The sequence below is a fragment of the Capricornis sumatraensis genome, chromosome 3 (assembly GCF_032405125.1).
Source record: "Capricornis sumatraensis isolate serow.1 chromosome 3, serow.2, whole genome shotgun sequence".
In the NCBI taxonomy this organism is placed as follows: domain Eukaryota; kingdom Metazoa; phylum Chordata; class Mammalia; order Artiodactyla; family Bovidae; genus Capricornis; species Capricornis sumatraensis.
In genome coordinates, this window is record NC_091071.1 from 162,785,701 (window position 1) to 162,801,926 (window position 16,226).

At 45.6% G+C, this 16,226-nt stretch overlaps 1 protein-coding gene across 4 annotated transcripts in view; it reads right to left on the reverse strand.

The window, feature by feature from the left end:
• Nucleotides 1-16,226, reverse strand: part of SP110 (SP110 nuclear body protein) — a 45,937-nt gene that overhangs the window by 7,842 nt on the left and 21,869 nt on the right. For all 4 annotated transcript variants that reach the window (XM_068967156.1, XM_068967155.1, XM_068967154.1 and 1 more), the window contains 5 exons: nucleotides 12,569-12,634; nucleotides 10,271-10,465; nucleotides 3,089-3,187; nucleotides 2,487-2,629; nucleotides 1,655-1,699 (listed from right to left, as the gene is read on the reverse strand). In XM_068967156.1, coding sequence (XP_068823257.1) covers nucleotides 1,655-1,699; nucleotides 2,487-2,629; nucleotides 3,089-3,187; nucleotides 10,271-10,465; nucleotides 12,569-12,634 — 548 coding nt within the window. The remainder of the gene's footprint in view (nucleotides 1-1,654; nucleotides 1,700-2,486; nucleotides 2,630-3,088; nucleotides 3,188-10,270; nucleotides 10,466-12,568; nucleotides 12,635-16,226) is intronic.

Sequence of the window (16,226 nt, forward strand, 5' to 3'; positions counted from 1 at the left end):
ACCCTATATGCCATTTCTATAGCAACTGTAGTCTGCATACTGGGCCCTTCCAGTGGTGGAGATTCTCACAGGCCCGGAGCCCCTGATTCTCTGCACCAGCTGCTCAGGTTGCCTTGGGATCCTGGGAGCAGCACCCTGCAGGCCAGCCACAAAGCAAACGTTTGCAGTATTAGGTTGGCCAAAAAGTCCATTCGGGGTTTCCCATACAATGTTATGGAAAAATCCAAATGCACTTTTTGGCCAACCCAATATCAGCATCAGATCTCTTGCTGGTACACAGAAACAGAGCAAGGTGCTAGCAAAAACTTGGTATACTGCCGAGCGACAGTGGTGTGTTGGGGGAAGAGGCTGCATTGTTCCATTTGTGATCAGAACTAAACTTGGTTTCCTTTGCCTTACTGTGACTCCTGATGGGGTGGGGGTGGGGGGACTGAAAGGCCAAGTGTGCCCCTGGCTGTCATTTGCTGACATGTAGCATTAGGAGTAAGAAGGAACTATAATATTGGGGCCATTAATTAATGATCTGGATTTTAAAAATCTTTATTTCTTTCTGGTTACAAGAGTAATAAATGATCATTATAAAAATTTCACCTGTATATAAATATATAACATGGAAGGCAAGTGTCCCTTGTCATCCCATCCCAGAATAACCGACTCTTCCAGATATTTTTTTTTGTCATAGCCCTACACATTCACATAAACAAAACTGCACTCCTTCTGTACATGTTATTACCAGTTTAAGCTTCCTGAAGCTTTCCCGACCTTAACACCCTTATACTTGCAAAACATGCATTTTTAAAAACCACCATTCTGTCGATTATCAGTATATTTTAGAGTCCTGATGGACATCAGTGTTCTTATTCTTTTTGCTATTACAAGGAACCTCCCTAAACATATCAAGGCATTTTAAATCAGCATGGAAAAGATGATTTATATAATAAACTACTTTGGGGACTTTGGGAGGACCTCACTGCCTTATCAACTTTGAGAGAATCCAGCCAAGGGTCAGGTTAACCTCCTAGACAAGATGGAAGAGGCATCACTGCATCTATTGGAAGTCCATATCTAATGGGAAGCCCATGAATGGGACTCGAGACTGGAAGACCTGTCTATGTAAGTAAAGGCACCTGAGGAGGAGTAGTGGGTACAGCCAATGAATGAATGCCATCATGAGGCTCTGCAGAGACAAAGCTCAGTTCAAACACATCATTCCATTCTGCTGTTACCAACAAGGAGCATGTCAAAGTTAGGAATACTTGGAGTTCAATCAAGGATGATCTTCTTACTCTTACTTCTTACTATTTGTTTATTCTTGTCTATTTCAATACCATATTTACTTTTCAAACTACAGCACTCTATTTCTGACACATTTGGTTGCTGATCATCCCAATATACAAATCTTTTTTGTAGAACACATGCCACTCCTAATCTTCATTCTAAAGAGTTATCTGCTTCCCTATCTTAAGTTAACTATGAACAAAAAGGCGGCATGTACAAGCATCAGTGTGCTAAAGCAGTCGTCAGGAAACTGCAGTGCTGAAATGGGAAGGTGACTCAGGCCTGGGAAGGTCGAGGATGCCCAGGCCAGCCTTGGCACATGGAAAGTCTGCAACATGGTGGCTGAGAATGTAGTAGGAATTCACCTGCTATTTACCTCTGTCTTGAGATGTTTTCTTGAAGGACAGATCAAAATTCCTTTCTGCAAGAGAGGACGGGTCAATGAATGGGACTGTTCTGAAGGCTTTTCTTTTGTAAATATCCAAGTCCCCACTTGTGAATGAATATTTGTACATGGACAGCCTACTGGGTTCAAGAGAGCAGGAAGAATAACTAGCTCCCTCCTCCCATTGGCTCTTCTTCTGGACATTATTTATTCTCTGTCACTCAAACTCAAGACCTGTTCTTCTCTCTCTGCTAGCCTACCCACTCCTTTTCCTTCCCGTTTCTCCTCTAGATAACATCCTTATGATTTCATTTCAGGGATCACATTCTGAGTGCTATGGAGCGGTTTCGTGTTGGGGCCTGGGGTCACAGAGACTAGTACCCTTGTTTGTTGCTCACGGGATGGAACAATGTGCTGGGGAAGTGGAGAGGAGGGACTGGCCATGGGCAGGATGGTCTGGAAATGCTTCACCGAGGGGCCCACGTGGAGTGTAGTCTTGAGGAGGTGTTTATTGGGTGGTGGGCCCAGGGAAGCTTTCAGAGGGGTCTCTCTCTTCATCTAGTTTCCTTGCAGCCCACCCTCTCCCATACCAGCAGGGTAAGCGTCTTAAATCCCTCCATCTCGTATTTAAAGTTTCCCCTCATCAGCACCAGTCTGGGTTCCTAACTTCCTCACCCACAGTGTTTTTCTATGATCTGTTAGCTCTTTCTCAGTCCCGCTGTGGAATCCTGATGGGAATGTCCTCACACGTCTGTTATTGTAATTCCGCTCATCCTTCAGGGAATTAAACTCACCACCTATGTGTCTCTTGTTATTACAATACCTGCAGCAGCTTTTCTAGGCTCTTTCCTCCACAAAACACACTCCGCTTCCAGTTCTTGGAACGTTTCCGCTTTCCTTCAATTTCAAATTCATTTGGTGTGAACCAAACTCCCTTCTCATTCTGAATACACTTCTCTGAGGATCCTGGAAGGTACAGACAGTCCATCTGACATCCACTCCCGTCCGCGGTGAATTCGCCCTAAACCTCCATCCCCCTACTCACGGTGCTCTACCATTCTGGGTTCAGAGACTCCCTGTGAGGTGGGATAAGGAGCAGGGAAACCCGATTCCTCCTCTCTGATTTAAGGAAGCCCTGAAACCCACCTGAGTGGTGAGGGATTGGGACAGGATTTGCCTTTCACGTGGCAAGGACGTGTGTCACAGGTCCATGGATGACTTCCATGTGGAAAGGCAGTGGCCTGGTCACCAGTTATAAAATGACATTGAAAAGGCGGAAAAATCCCTTCATCTCAAGCCCAGCTTTTTCTAAAGCAGCCTTGCTTGCAGGGTCCATGCCCTGAACAATGACACGTGGATATTCTCTTCCTTTCTAGTGATTCCTTCATCGCGGGGTTCCAAAGGGCAGAAGGTCAAGGAACTCACCTTGCTTCATTTTCTCCTTATATAAAATCCCCGTTGCTTCCCCACAGGTCACAGGGAGTTCAGGAGAGTGAAAATCGAAAGTTTCATCTTTGGGTTTTTCTGAAAGTAAAAAAGAACAGGTTGGAGTTCCCTGGTGGTTCAGGGGATAAGAATCTATCTGCCAATGTCGGGGACATGGTTTCCATCCCTGGTCCGGGAAGATGCCACATGTCTCAGGCAACTAAAGCAAGTGTGTCACGATCACCGAAGCCCGTGCACTAGTGTGCCTAGGGCCTGTGCTCCGCGACAGAGTAGACGGCCCCCAGCCACAACTAGTGAAAGCCCACTCGCAGCCACGAAGACCCAGCCCAACCAAAAACCAAATAAACACATTATTAAAAAGGAAAAGAACAGCTTAGTGTTCTCCAGTCTTCATTCTGTCTCCCCCTTGAATTTTCCGTGAATTCTAATAATAAGAGCATAATAACATAAAGAACGCTGGGGAGCATTCTCTGGTTAATTCACAGGAAGTCTTCCATTTTGAGTGGCAGACTACATGGGTGTACCGAGGGGTCCTTAATAAACAAAACGACCCCTGCCAACCCTACATCACATAAAATACTTTAATAAACATATTGTGCTTCAATTGTGTGAATGTGTTTACATTTACAGACTAATCCACAATCACCCAATGCTCCTTTATTCCATGAGCATCCTGCTTGTCCCTCTGTGCTGATGGGCGTTGCCAGCCCAGAATATTCCTTTGCATTCATGTAGTTGGAGAACATTGCTCTGTCTATGATTTTTTTCTTTTTTTGCCTGATTCAAACAAAGATGGGGGTAAGTGAAGCAGTTAGCACTGAGAGGATAATGTTAAGTCTTGTCCCTTTTCATTTGATTGTTCTCCTGTTTCTTCCTCTAAGAGGAAAAGAAAACCCCCCGAAATTTCTAGACTAGTCATTGCCTATGGAGAGTTAGGCAACTCACAGCCTTAGAGTAGGGATCTGGGGTTCTGATTCAGGAGAAGGAATTATAAAAGTAGGAAGGGTAACATAAACATCAGGCTTCCCAGGGGCACTGGTAATAAAGAACCTGCCTGCCAATGCAGGAGACGTAAGAGACTCAGGTTCGATCCCTGGATTGGGAAGATCCCCTGGAGGAGGAGAAGGCAACCCACTCCACTAGTCTCGCTTGGAGAATTCCACAGATAGGGGAGCGTCTTGGACTACAGTCTAAGGGGTTGCAAAGAGTTGGACATGACTGAAGTGCCTTAGCACGAACACAACATAAACATCAGTAATTCTTGCTTCCCCCATCCCCCACCAACCTCACTGAGGGCGAGTTCATTAAAGACAGACGCAGGAGCTGTTTCTTGGGGTGGGGGTGGGGCAGAGAGAAAGGGCTCCCCAGAGCTGATGCGCATTCATACTGGATGTGGCTGCATCTGCAATGAGGCAAGGAGAATACATAGCCCAAATCTCACCCTGGTCTCGAACACTGATAGAAAGATCTAAAGGAAAACATGAAAAAGCAAGCGCATCATTGGGGGAAAAAACCGAAACAGAGCCGCATCAACGGCAAAGAAACCATGAGTTAGGTCAGAAAGATATGAACTAGGCAGAGTCAGATGAGAAATGAGAAGTGAGGCGAACGTTGCCTTCTACAGAACCCAGAGGAAGCTCAGCCTTGCGGAGCAGGGGTTGTAGCAAGGTAGGTAAGAATAAGGGGTGGGAAGACCTTGGTGGGGAGAACAGCTGGCCAGTGCTCTTGCACGGAGCAGCTGGCTCCACCACTGGTCCACAGCATCCGCCCACTAAATATGACCCAGGGAATGAAAGCATGGCACTGGGAGCCAGACTAGGTGGGCCTGTGATCCTGGCTCTGCAATTCACGAGCAAGGTTACAACAGCGTGTGCTGATGTCATCAAAGCGGAGTGCGGCATTTGCACCACAGGTTCCTAACCTGCTGATAAGGTGGAGTCACGGGTAGCTTTGAATCACTGTGAAAATCCCGAGGGGGATTCGGATGGCAACAGGGACCTTCCATAGTTGTCTGTGTCACCGAACGATCGAGTACAGGTCCAGTGGACACAGACATCCCAAACATGCCCACAGGCAGATGTGGCTGCAGTGTGTGGCTTTGGGAACTCTGGGCAGCCAGCCCAGTGTGCAGAGTGGTGGGCACGGGCAGCTCCCCCTCCTTTGCCTGATTAGGAGGGACCTTGCATCCTTAATGCTTCCAAAGCCACTCCCCACCCCCACCCCTCCCCTCAGGGAGGGAGAAAGTTTTCTGATCTGCTTCCCATGATCTTTCATTTGTCTCCATCCCACCTCTCATCTCAGTAAACAGATGTTTAAGGATGGAAGCCTGGAGGGGTGGATGGCGGTTTGAATGCAGCTCTCCCACATCTATTAGGTCAGTGCTGTTAAATGTGAGCAAAGACGAGGAACCTGCTAGGAAAAGAAAGCAGTTAAAGAGCAAAGGGAGGGACTTCCTTGGTGGTCCACTGGTTAAGACTTCGTGATTCCAACGCAAGTGGTACGAGTTCGATCCTGGTCAGGGAACTAAGATCCTGCATGCTGAGCAGCGTGGCCAGAAAACAAACAAAAAACAACGCCAAATCAACCAAACAACAAGCAACAGCAACAGCAATAACACCAAAAAAAACCAAATACAAAGGGAGTTCATAGAGATGAAAGCCTGGTGGAGATAACGAAAAGAAAAGCCTAACAGAGACAAAGAAGAGCGGAATGGAAAAACCCCCGTACGTGATGGGGAAGACCACCTCCAGGGATTCTTACAGAACCCAGGAAAGAGGCACAAGGTGAACACTACGCCTGGGGACTTCCCTGGTGGGTCAGTGGTTGAGAATCCTCCTGCCAATGCAGGGGCACAGGTGCAATCCTTGGTCCAGGAAGCTTCCACACGCCACGGAGCAACTATGCCCATTTGTTGCAACCACTGAGCCCATGCTCCGGAACCCTCGGGCAGCAACTACTGAGCCCATGCCCCCTAGAGACTGTGTTCCACCACAAGAGAAGCCACCGCAATGAGAAGCCCTTGAACCACAACTTGAAAGTAGCCTGCTCGCAGCAATGAAGACCAAGTGCAGTCAAAAATAATAATAAGAAATAAAAATTAAGGCAGAAAAACCCATCATGGCCTGGGGAAAAGCCTGGACCCCTGTGGTCTGTAGAGGAAGGGCCCGTGTGGCGATGGAGTGGCTGGAGAAGCTCCAGTTAGGGGACTAGTAAAAGCAGCACATACGTTTTGTTGTTTATTTGCACAACAGCCTTAAGAAAGGGAAGGCAGTGGTCATGGTCCTCATTTTAGAGTTGGGGACTTTGGCACAGCTTTGGAGAGAGGATGCCTGGCGGTCACCGCACTGTGAGATGAGGCCGGCATTGGAATCCAGACATGCCAGCCCTATGTGTGTGCTCTTTCCATGCCATCAGGAACACTGCAACAAGATTCCACATCGTTTAACAGCAGAGGGTGTGTGTGGGTACTCAGTCATTCAGTCGTGTACGACTCTTTGTGACCCTATGGACTGTAGCCCACCAGGCTGTTCTGTCCCACACAGAGTGTGTGTGTGCCTCCTAAGTCACTGCAGTCACGTCCGACTTTGCCACCCCAAGACAAGGTGTTAAATCAGAAGTCAAAGCCGGGTAGGCAGACATGCTAAGGAGGTGGGAGAAGCTGATGCTGACGGACAGCTGCCAGTGTTTGCCTAGACTCTTGCCTCCTACTTGTGTTTCCTACAAAGATCTGGAGGGGGAGTATTTATTTTTCAGCATAAAACAAAGGACTTGAGATTAAAACACCTAGGTTGGTTTCAGCTCATGAAGGTCCTTTATGTTCTAATTGAATCTGCAAAATGGGCTGGAAAATACCTATTTGAGGATTAAATGGCAAAGAGTAGAACAAATCGGTTGCCAACTGTAAAGTGACATAGACGCTTACATATCGTTGGCAGGGCTTCTGTGTATGGTCACACTGAGCAAAGAGTCCCCCTTTAAGGTGAGGGGTGGGGAGCTCCTAGGGACATCAGAGCTATAGTCCATTCACACATTTCTGGCCTCTTTCCAGCAGGGGGCAGTAAAGGGCCTGGTTACAAGAATCAGCTCTGCCAGATATGTCAAGTGTGTCAAGGAAGGGGCTCTTTTCTAGTTTATATGGGTCAATGGAGGCCCTGATACAGGTATTCATACTTGATGAGGAAGAATGGATAATGTATTGATCTGACAGCTATTTAAGCACAAACTGCAAAGCGCAGAGGACCTTCTGACCTCATTTGATTTTCCCAAAGTGAATAGGATGTACAGACAGTTAGTCACACATGTGATAAAACACACAAACTCACAGCCTTAGAGAAGAACTTACGGTTACCGGGGAGAACGGTGCGGGGAGGGATAGTTAGAGAGTTTGGGATGGACATGTACACACTGCTGTATTTAAAATGGATAACCAACAAGTACCTTCTGTATGGCCCAGGGAACTCTACTCAATATTATCTAACAACCTAAATAGGAAGAGAATTTGAAAAAGGATACATGTATAGGTATAACTGAGTCAGTTTGCTGGACATTAGAAATTAACAGAACATTGTAAATTAACTATACTTCTTTTCTTTTTTTTTTACAAAGAGATCTGAGGATTTCCCTGGTGGTCCAGTGGTTAAGACTCTGTGCTTCCGCACAGAGTAAGGGGTGTGGGGTCGGTTCCTGGTGGGGGAAGTTCTGCATGCCTCAAGGTACGGCTGAAAAAATAGAGAACCAAAAAAAAAACTATCAAAAAAGAATTATACTTGTGATAAGTGCCACCAAGAAAAAACACCATACCTGCTGAGTTCAAGAGGCTTTGTTCAAGGTGAGTCTGAAGCTGTGTAGCAAAGAAGGAGGATGGAGGGGTTGGCTATGGGGATGGAGTGTGTGATGGGGGAGGAGATACATGAGCTGGCCCTGAGCAGGATGGAGCAGGAAGCCCTGGGTGATGCTCAGAGAACCAGGCTGGAAGAGACCCTGGGGGTGTGGCTAGGGGTTGGAATATGGGTGTGGATTATGTTCTATTTCTTGACCCAGTTGTTGGGTACACTTGGGCTTTTCCTTCGTGTGAGTCCCTCAAGTTGTACAGTACGCACCAGCATTTTTCTGTAAGCACAGTGTACCAGTGCTCCTCAAGATGTCGACCTGCGATGAACTTGACCAGAATAGGAATCAATGCAGGGCTGTCTATGATACTATATATAAAATAGACAACAATTAAAGACCTGCATTGTACAGCGCAGGGAACTCCAGTCAATACTCTCTAATGGCCTAGATGGAAATTACCTAAACTGGAGTGGATATATGTATTACGTATACCTGATTCACTGTGCTATACAGCAGCAAGTAATACAACACTGTAAATCAACTACACTTCAATAAGGATTTTAAAAGTAATAAAAAGAGTGCGTGCTATGTCTCTTCAGTCATGTCCACCTCTGTGCTAACGTATGGCCTATAGCCCGCCAAGTTCCTCTGTCCATGGGAGTTTCCAGACAAGAATACTGGAGTGGGTTGCCATTTCCTCCTCCAGGGGATCTTCCCGACCCAAGCATCGAACCTGTGTCTCATGTCTCCTGCACTGGCAGGTGGATTCTTTACCACCAGCGCCGTCTGGGAAGCCCCAGATGAAAACAGAGATGTTAGTAAATGAGGCTAGAGAATGCTGAAGTCATTTATGATCCTCCCAGAACTCAGTGGTTTATTATAGATGTCAGCAAACTACGGCCCAGGAGCCAATCGGCCCAGTGTCTGTTTCTGTAATGAATGTTTTATTGGAGCGGAGCCAGGCCTACTTGTTCATGTTTTTGCCTCTGCCCGTTTCCTGCTCCCAAGAAAGGGTTAAAGTAGCAGCCGTAAACCGGTGTGGCCAGCTGAGCCTAAATGACCCACTTTCTGGCCCGTTTTAGAAAAAGTGTTTCAAGCTTTGGCTTGCAGTGGCCCCCTCACTTCTGTCCACATTTCTCTGGCCAAGTCACATGGCCCTTCTTGAGTACACAGGGCAGGAGTATGTGACCTTCTGAGATGCTGGCGAGCAGTATTGTGACCTCCCACCTTGGGCTTAACCCTGCGCAGTGCGCAAAGAAGTTTCCAGGAAAACACTGGCAGACTATCACTCTTGGCCTGTGTGTTCAACAAATGGAAAAGGCTTGTTATTCCTGTGTGTGTGTGTGTTAGCCAGTCGTGTCCGACTCTTTGCGACCCCATGGACTGTAGCCCAGCAGGCTCTTCTGTCCATGGAATTCTCCAGGCAAGAAGACTGGAGTGGGTAGCCATTCCTTTCTCCAGGGGCTTTTCCCGACCCAGGGATTGAACCTGGTTCTCCAGTGTTGCAGGAAGATTCTTTATCATCAGATCCACCAGGGAAGCCCTTGTTATTTCTAGCGCTGGTGAAGACATAGGGGAAAGTGTGTTCACACCACATTCGTGGGAGTCTAAACTGGTAACAGTTTGATCATCAGATATGGCATTATTTATTTTATTTTTAATTTAATTTTTTGGCCACACCGCACCATGCCACTTATGGGATTTAAGTTGCTTGGCCAGGAATTGAAGCCAGGCCCTCGGCAGTGAGAGCACAGAATCCTAACCACTGGATGACCAGGGGTTTCCCAGTATGGGATAATCTTATTTTAAAAAATATTTATTTGTTCACTTGACTGCGTCGGGTCTTAGTTGTGGCACACAGGCTCAGTGGTTGTGGCACGAGAGCTTAGTGCCCAACCAGGGACTGAACTCATGTCCCCTGCACGGTTAGATGGATTCTTAACCACTGGACCAGCAGGGAAGTCCCGAGATAAATTTAAATCTGCAGATTCATGCATTAGCCTATTTCACCTCCAGAGACAAACCATGAAGAAATAATCCAGAGAAAGTGTCCCCCTTCGAGGTTTGCTGCACTCCCGTCACTGGGCCGGCCCGAATCAGAGAGGAGCCCCCAGACTGGGAGCAGAGGTGACTCTGCTGATGAATATGTAAACAGCAGAACCTGGGAGAGGTGACCTGCGTCCCCAGGACACCGCTGAGGCGACCTGCACCCTGGGGACGCGATTACTTCTCCCAACAACCACCCCCAGACCCCGAGACCCCTGCTCTGTCTTCATGCCGCCTCACCAATGCCTCTCCCTCCTTCTAGTGGGCACTTTAGATCTGCGTCACCTGTGCGGGCTCCACGAGAGACCCTCCCACGCTGAGCCTTCAGGTGACCAGTGCCACCACCAGCTTTATCCTTTTGTGCAGGCTTTCGGGCACCTTCAGCCTGTGCCTTTTGGGCTCTCGTCATGACCTTTGAATTTCTGGTTGAGTCGTCCTTCTTCTGAGTCTCTTGGATTCTGAGCCCTGATGAGGCTGCTCCTGGGCCAAATAGAGATTTGTGATGAGTTTTCACTGGGGTCCCAGTGGCCCTCTCGTTAGTGACCTTCCTCTCACATTCCCAGTCCCCTCACTTGGAGTTCCCTTAGTACCCCTGCCTGCCTATTACTGCTACTGCTACTGCTAAGTCGCTTCAGTCGTGTCCAACTCTGTACGACCCCATAGAGGGCAGCCCACTGGGCTCCCCCATTCCTGGGATTCTCCAGGCAAAAACACTGGAGTGGGGTGCCATTTCCTTCTCCAATGCATGAAAGTGAAAAGTGAAAGGGAAGTCGCTCAGCCGTGTCCGACTCTTAGCGACCCCATGGACTGCAGCCTACCAGGCTCCTCTATCCATGGGATTTTCCAGGCAAGAGTACTGGAGTGGGGTGCCATTGCCTTCTCCATACTATTTCTCTATAATTACTCCTCTCTTTTTCTTGGATGTATCTTTCTTCTCCTCCCTAAACCCTGTTTCTCTTTTCCTCCTTCAATTCTGACTCTTCATTACACGTGTATCAGTGAGACTATAAGTGAGGGCAGGGGTCTTGTCTGTTTCGCTTGTTGCTAAGTCCTCAGGAGCTAAGGCATGTGGCCAGAACACGCCTCAGCTCAATGCACCTCTGTGGAATGAATGTGTAACAAGCAGCATAGTTTAGAAAATATTCAAATTATGTATTTTTCATCCTTATACATTGTATAGTCCATGGAATTCTCCAGGCCAGAATACTCGAGTGGGTAGTCTTTCCCTTCTCCAGGGGATCTTCCCAACCCAGGGATTGAACCCAGGTCTCCCACCTTGCAGGTGGATTCTTTACCAGCTGAGCCACAAGGGAAGTCCCTTGTAATGGTCAGGGTTCCCTAATTATGAAGTTAATCAATTTTCGGGAAAGGGCAGAATCTAGCCCAGGATCTCAGTCGAGGCCACTTTGGAGATACTACACAAAATCTCAGAAACACAAGAGTGAAAGGGGATTTCTATGTTCCAAAAATTATTTTTATACACCAACAAGAAAAGCTCAGAGGTCTGAAAGTCAAGTGTTCCCAGAAGTTGTTGGTAGAGAGAACTCAGCATGTGACAGGAGGCAGCGGGGCTGGGGACTCGGAAAAAGAGTCAAGGGGAGGAGAAGGGTGAGGGAGGAGGTTCTGGTCCCTTCCCAGGTCAGACCCCAAGACTGAGGGGTATTGGCAACAAGCAGAAAAATTGGGAAAATGTCCAAAGCATTGAAATGCATGTCATGATTCCAGTTTGGGTGCTGAGAGGAGATTCCCTCCCAGGGTGCCACATTCCATCCTAAGGGCTGGGAATCCAAGACAATCCTCACCCATGGGCACATCTTGAACTAAAGAAACAAGGAGAAAGGAGAGGGGCAGGGGAAGAGGGAGAAAGTGCAGAAGGAAAGGCTAAAAGGTGATGAGCATGAAAAGGAATAAAGCAGAGGGTCCAGAAAAACACAGCGTTACACACAGTTTTGTTTCTTGTGCTACAAATAACATGCTTTTTCATGCATGGAGTCAATGGCGTGCTAAGCTTCTCTGCAGGTGGTTCTGAACACTCGATGACCGCAAATCTAACCCCAGTTTGGGACTGGGAATCTGAATCCTGCCTACACATTCAGGTTTTTGCTTTGTCTGTTCTTCTTGACTCCAAACTTGCACTGGACATTGTGTGTGCTAAGTCACTTCAGTCATGTCCGACTCTGTGTTATCCTATAGACTGTAGCCCCCCAGGCTCCTCTGTCCATGGGGGTTCTCCAGGCAAGAATACTGGAGTGGGTTGCCATGCCCTCCTCCAGGGGATCTTTCCGACCCAGAGATTGAACCCGTGTCCCTTGTGTCTCTGGCATTGGCAGGTGGGTTCTTTATCACTAGTGTCACCTGGGAAGTCCCATATCTCAAAATTGTCTGATGCCTCCTGTCCACCTCCACCTCATTCTTTCCCAGTGATAAGATAAAAGAAGCCTGTTAGAACCAACATGTTTCTCCCTTTGTGAGGTATAGTCCTTGATGAGATGGTCTAGGCACTGGGGTGGAGTCAGCCATGTGGCTGGAGAGAAGAACCCTAATGAATACCAAGGGAATGACAACTTCATCCTTCTTGCTCACCTTTTGAGAGACATTTTTTCTGTCTTTTTTTTGAACTTGACCAGTTATATATTTTTCTCTTCTTTTCTGAAACAGAAAAGAAAATCATCTTTTATGGCTATCTATAGTGATCTACAAGTTTGAAATTTTTTTAAATTTAAATTATTTATTTTAATTGGAAGCTAATTACTTAACAATATTGTATTGGTTTTGCCACACATCAACATGAATCCGCCACAGGTGTACACGTGTTCCCCATCCTGAACCCCCCTCCCTCCTCCCTCCCCATACCATCACTCTGAGTCATCCCAGTGCACCAGCCCCAAGCATCCTGTATCCTGCATCGAACCTGGACTCGCAATTCATTTCTTATACGATATTATACATGTTTCAATGCCATGCTGGAGAGAGTGTGGAGAAAAGGGAATCCTCTTACACTGTTGGTGGAAATGCAAACTAGTACAGCCACTATGGAGAACAGTGTGGAGATTCCTTAAAAAACTGGAAATTGAACTGCCTTATGACCCAGCAATCCCACTACTGGGCATACACATCGAGGAAACCAAAATTGAAAGAGACATGTGTACCCCAATGTTCATCACAGCGCTATTTATAATAGCCAGGACATGGAAGCAACCTAGATGTCCATCAGCAGACGAATGGATAAGAAAGCTGTGGGACATATACACAATGGAGTATTACTCAGCCATTAAAAAGAATACATTTGAATCAGTTCTAATGAGGTGGATGAAACTGGAGCCTATTATACAGAGTGAAGTAAGCCAGAAAGAAAAACACCAATACAGTATACTAATGCATATATGTGGAATTTAGAAAGGTTGAAATTTTTGAGTAAAGTCTTTTCTATCTTCCCATCACTTTGGGGAGGAAAGAGAACCATAAGCCAATGTGAAGAAACTACTTGGAAATGAAAAAGGATTGAATAAAGAATAACAGAAATGTAGCAAATTATTAACATTAAAATATGCCATTTTTTCTAATAACTAGTTTTTTAAGACTAGAAGAAAATATAGAGAGAGACTGTTATAAGCCATAGATATAAATGATCTTCTTAGCCAAAGTCAAGGCCAAAAATCATAAAGGTAAAAGGTGAACAGATTTAACCATTTAAAAAACTCAAATGCCCATACTTCAAAAAGTATCCATGCAATATTAAAATAAAACTGGGAAATTCTAATATAGGTAACATTAGAGGATGAATGTCCTTAACAGATAAAATAAAAAATGAATAGTATACTAAGAAAATGGACAAAAAGCATAAATTGAAAGTACATAAGTTAAAGCATAAATTAAAAGAGGAAATACAAATAAAAAAAAAATTTAAGCATCTTTAGACCCCCTTAAAAGTCCAAAAAATTCATTGTTTGGTTTGAATTATACCCAAACTTGTAAAAATTTCTATCATATCTGGGTTGATGAGGATGTAGTTACTGAGAACTTATGTTGTTAAAGGGAACAACAACAGCAAAACAGTATTTTCTGGAGAATAGTTTGGTAACAAATATGAAATTTAAGATATATAGACTCTAACCACTTAGAAATTAATTTGGAGGAAATTATTGGGCAATTGTGTAAAGATACCAACACATGCAATATGATTTCTATTTTTATATAAAAATGGGAAGCATCCTAACTTACCACCAATAGGTTATTATTAAATAAATTGTTAATCATGCAGTAATGAGCTGTATATCCCCTCCCCTCCAAAAAAGGAAAATAGATAATGGATAACATTGATACAATGAGAAAAATGTTTAGAAGTGTTTATAGAATAGACTATGCAGAATAAGCTTGTGTGTGTGTATATATATACACATATAATGTATACACATACAAATATATATATGTAAAGAATGTATACGTATATATGTACATGAATGCAGGCCTTTTTGTAAGGTACAAAAATAAGGTGGCAGAAGCAGATTAAATAGATATTTCATTTCCTGATTAATAACTTTGCATACTGTTGGCAGATTTTATGAGGAACTTTACATGGGGCTGGACAGGATGGGCTACTCTTCAGTACAAGCTGAACCGGATCTTGGTGGCTTAACCTGCAAAGTGTATGTCTCTGCAGGACAGGGGTCTCCAGGACAGCTGTCTGCTATGGATGGTGCTGAAATCCACGCTGCTTGGCAATGAAATGGTAGCAGAATTACTAAATTTAACCTGCAGATGGAGTCCTGCAGTGGAGGGGGTATGCCTCTCCTTGACCTTGCCACTTTGCTTTCTTGTGGGCTGGAGCCCAGGGAAGGGGATGCCACACGCTAAGGATGATGGAGCGACAGCCAGAATGAGCTGTGTGTGGTGCCAGCCCCGACGACCTACTTCTGTATAGGAGAGAGAAATAAGCCTTTTTACCTCACCCACTATTTGGAGGGGGAGGGTAAGTGGTGGTTTTCTGTCACATACAGCAAGTTAGTCTTAATGGCCACAGCATATTGCTTTTATAGTACTTTTTTTTTTTTAATGTTGCAAAAAGTTAAATTACTCCTGTAAAAAGCACACATCTTTTTCTGGCTTGGATGTCCTAAGGACATAACAATCATTAAAAATAATATCAAATCTACCCTGTTGCTGCTGCTGTTAAGTCGCTTCAGTCGTGTCCGACTCTGTGCGACCCCATAGATGGCAGCCCACCAGACTCCCCTGTCCCTGGGATTCTCCAGGCAATAACACTGGAGTGGGTTGCCATTTCCTTCTCCAATGCATGAAAGTGAAGTCGCTCAGTGGTGTCCGACTTTTAGCGACCCCCTGGACTGCAGCCCATCAGGCTCCTCCGTCCATGGGATTTTCCAGGCAAGAGTACTGGAGTGGGGTGCCATTGCCTTCTCCGCAAATCTACCCTACCAGAGACGAAATAAGTTCTTTACATTTACGCTTTTTCCCGGAAGATTTTCCCAAAGACAGGTTACTGTCATCATCCATGGAATCTTGAAAGTAATAAGAAAGAAACTTTTGAATAAGCAATCTTGTATTCATTTCCATCAATACTGAGTTGGTAAAGCTTTAACAGTATTATTTCTATCCCTTAATATAATGGGCTTCCCTGCTGGCTCAGAGGTTAAAGTGTCTGCCTGCAATGCGAGAGACCAGGGTTCAATCCTTGGGTTGGAAAGATCCCCTGGAGAAGGAAGTGGCAACCCACTCCAGTATTCTTGCCTGGAGAATCCCATGGAGGGAGCAGCCTGGTAGGCTATAGTCCATGCGATTGCGAAGAGTCGGACACGACTGAGCTACTTCACTTTCACTTTATTATAATGAAGAATGGTGACTCCTCAAGAGGGCTTTAAGGACCAAGATTCTCTAGTCCTGCACATGCATACAGCAAAGTCAGGGGCTCATGCTCAGGCATAGTATTACATTTGTGTTTATGACTAGCTGTTCACTTCCCAGAAAGTTCATGAGAGAAATACGGTGATTGAGGTCTTACGGAAAAACTGTATGGCTTGGCAGTGTAATAACGTACCATGAATATACTCAGAGCATGAATTCTTAGCAGCAGTGAAAGAAAGTGAGAGTCGCTCAGTCATGTCCAACTCTTCGTAACCCCATGGACTGTAGCCCATCAGGCTCCTCTGTCCATGGAACTGGCCAGGCAAGAATACTGGAGTGGGTAACCATTCTCTTCTCCAGGGGATCTTCCCTAGCCAGGGAT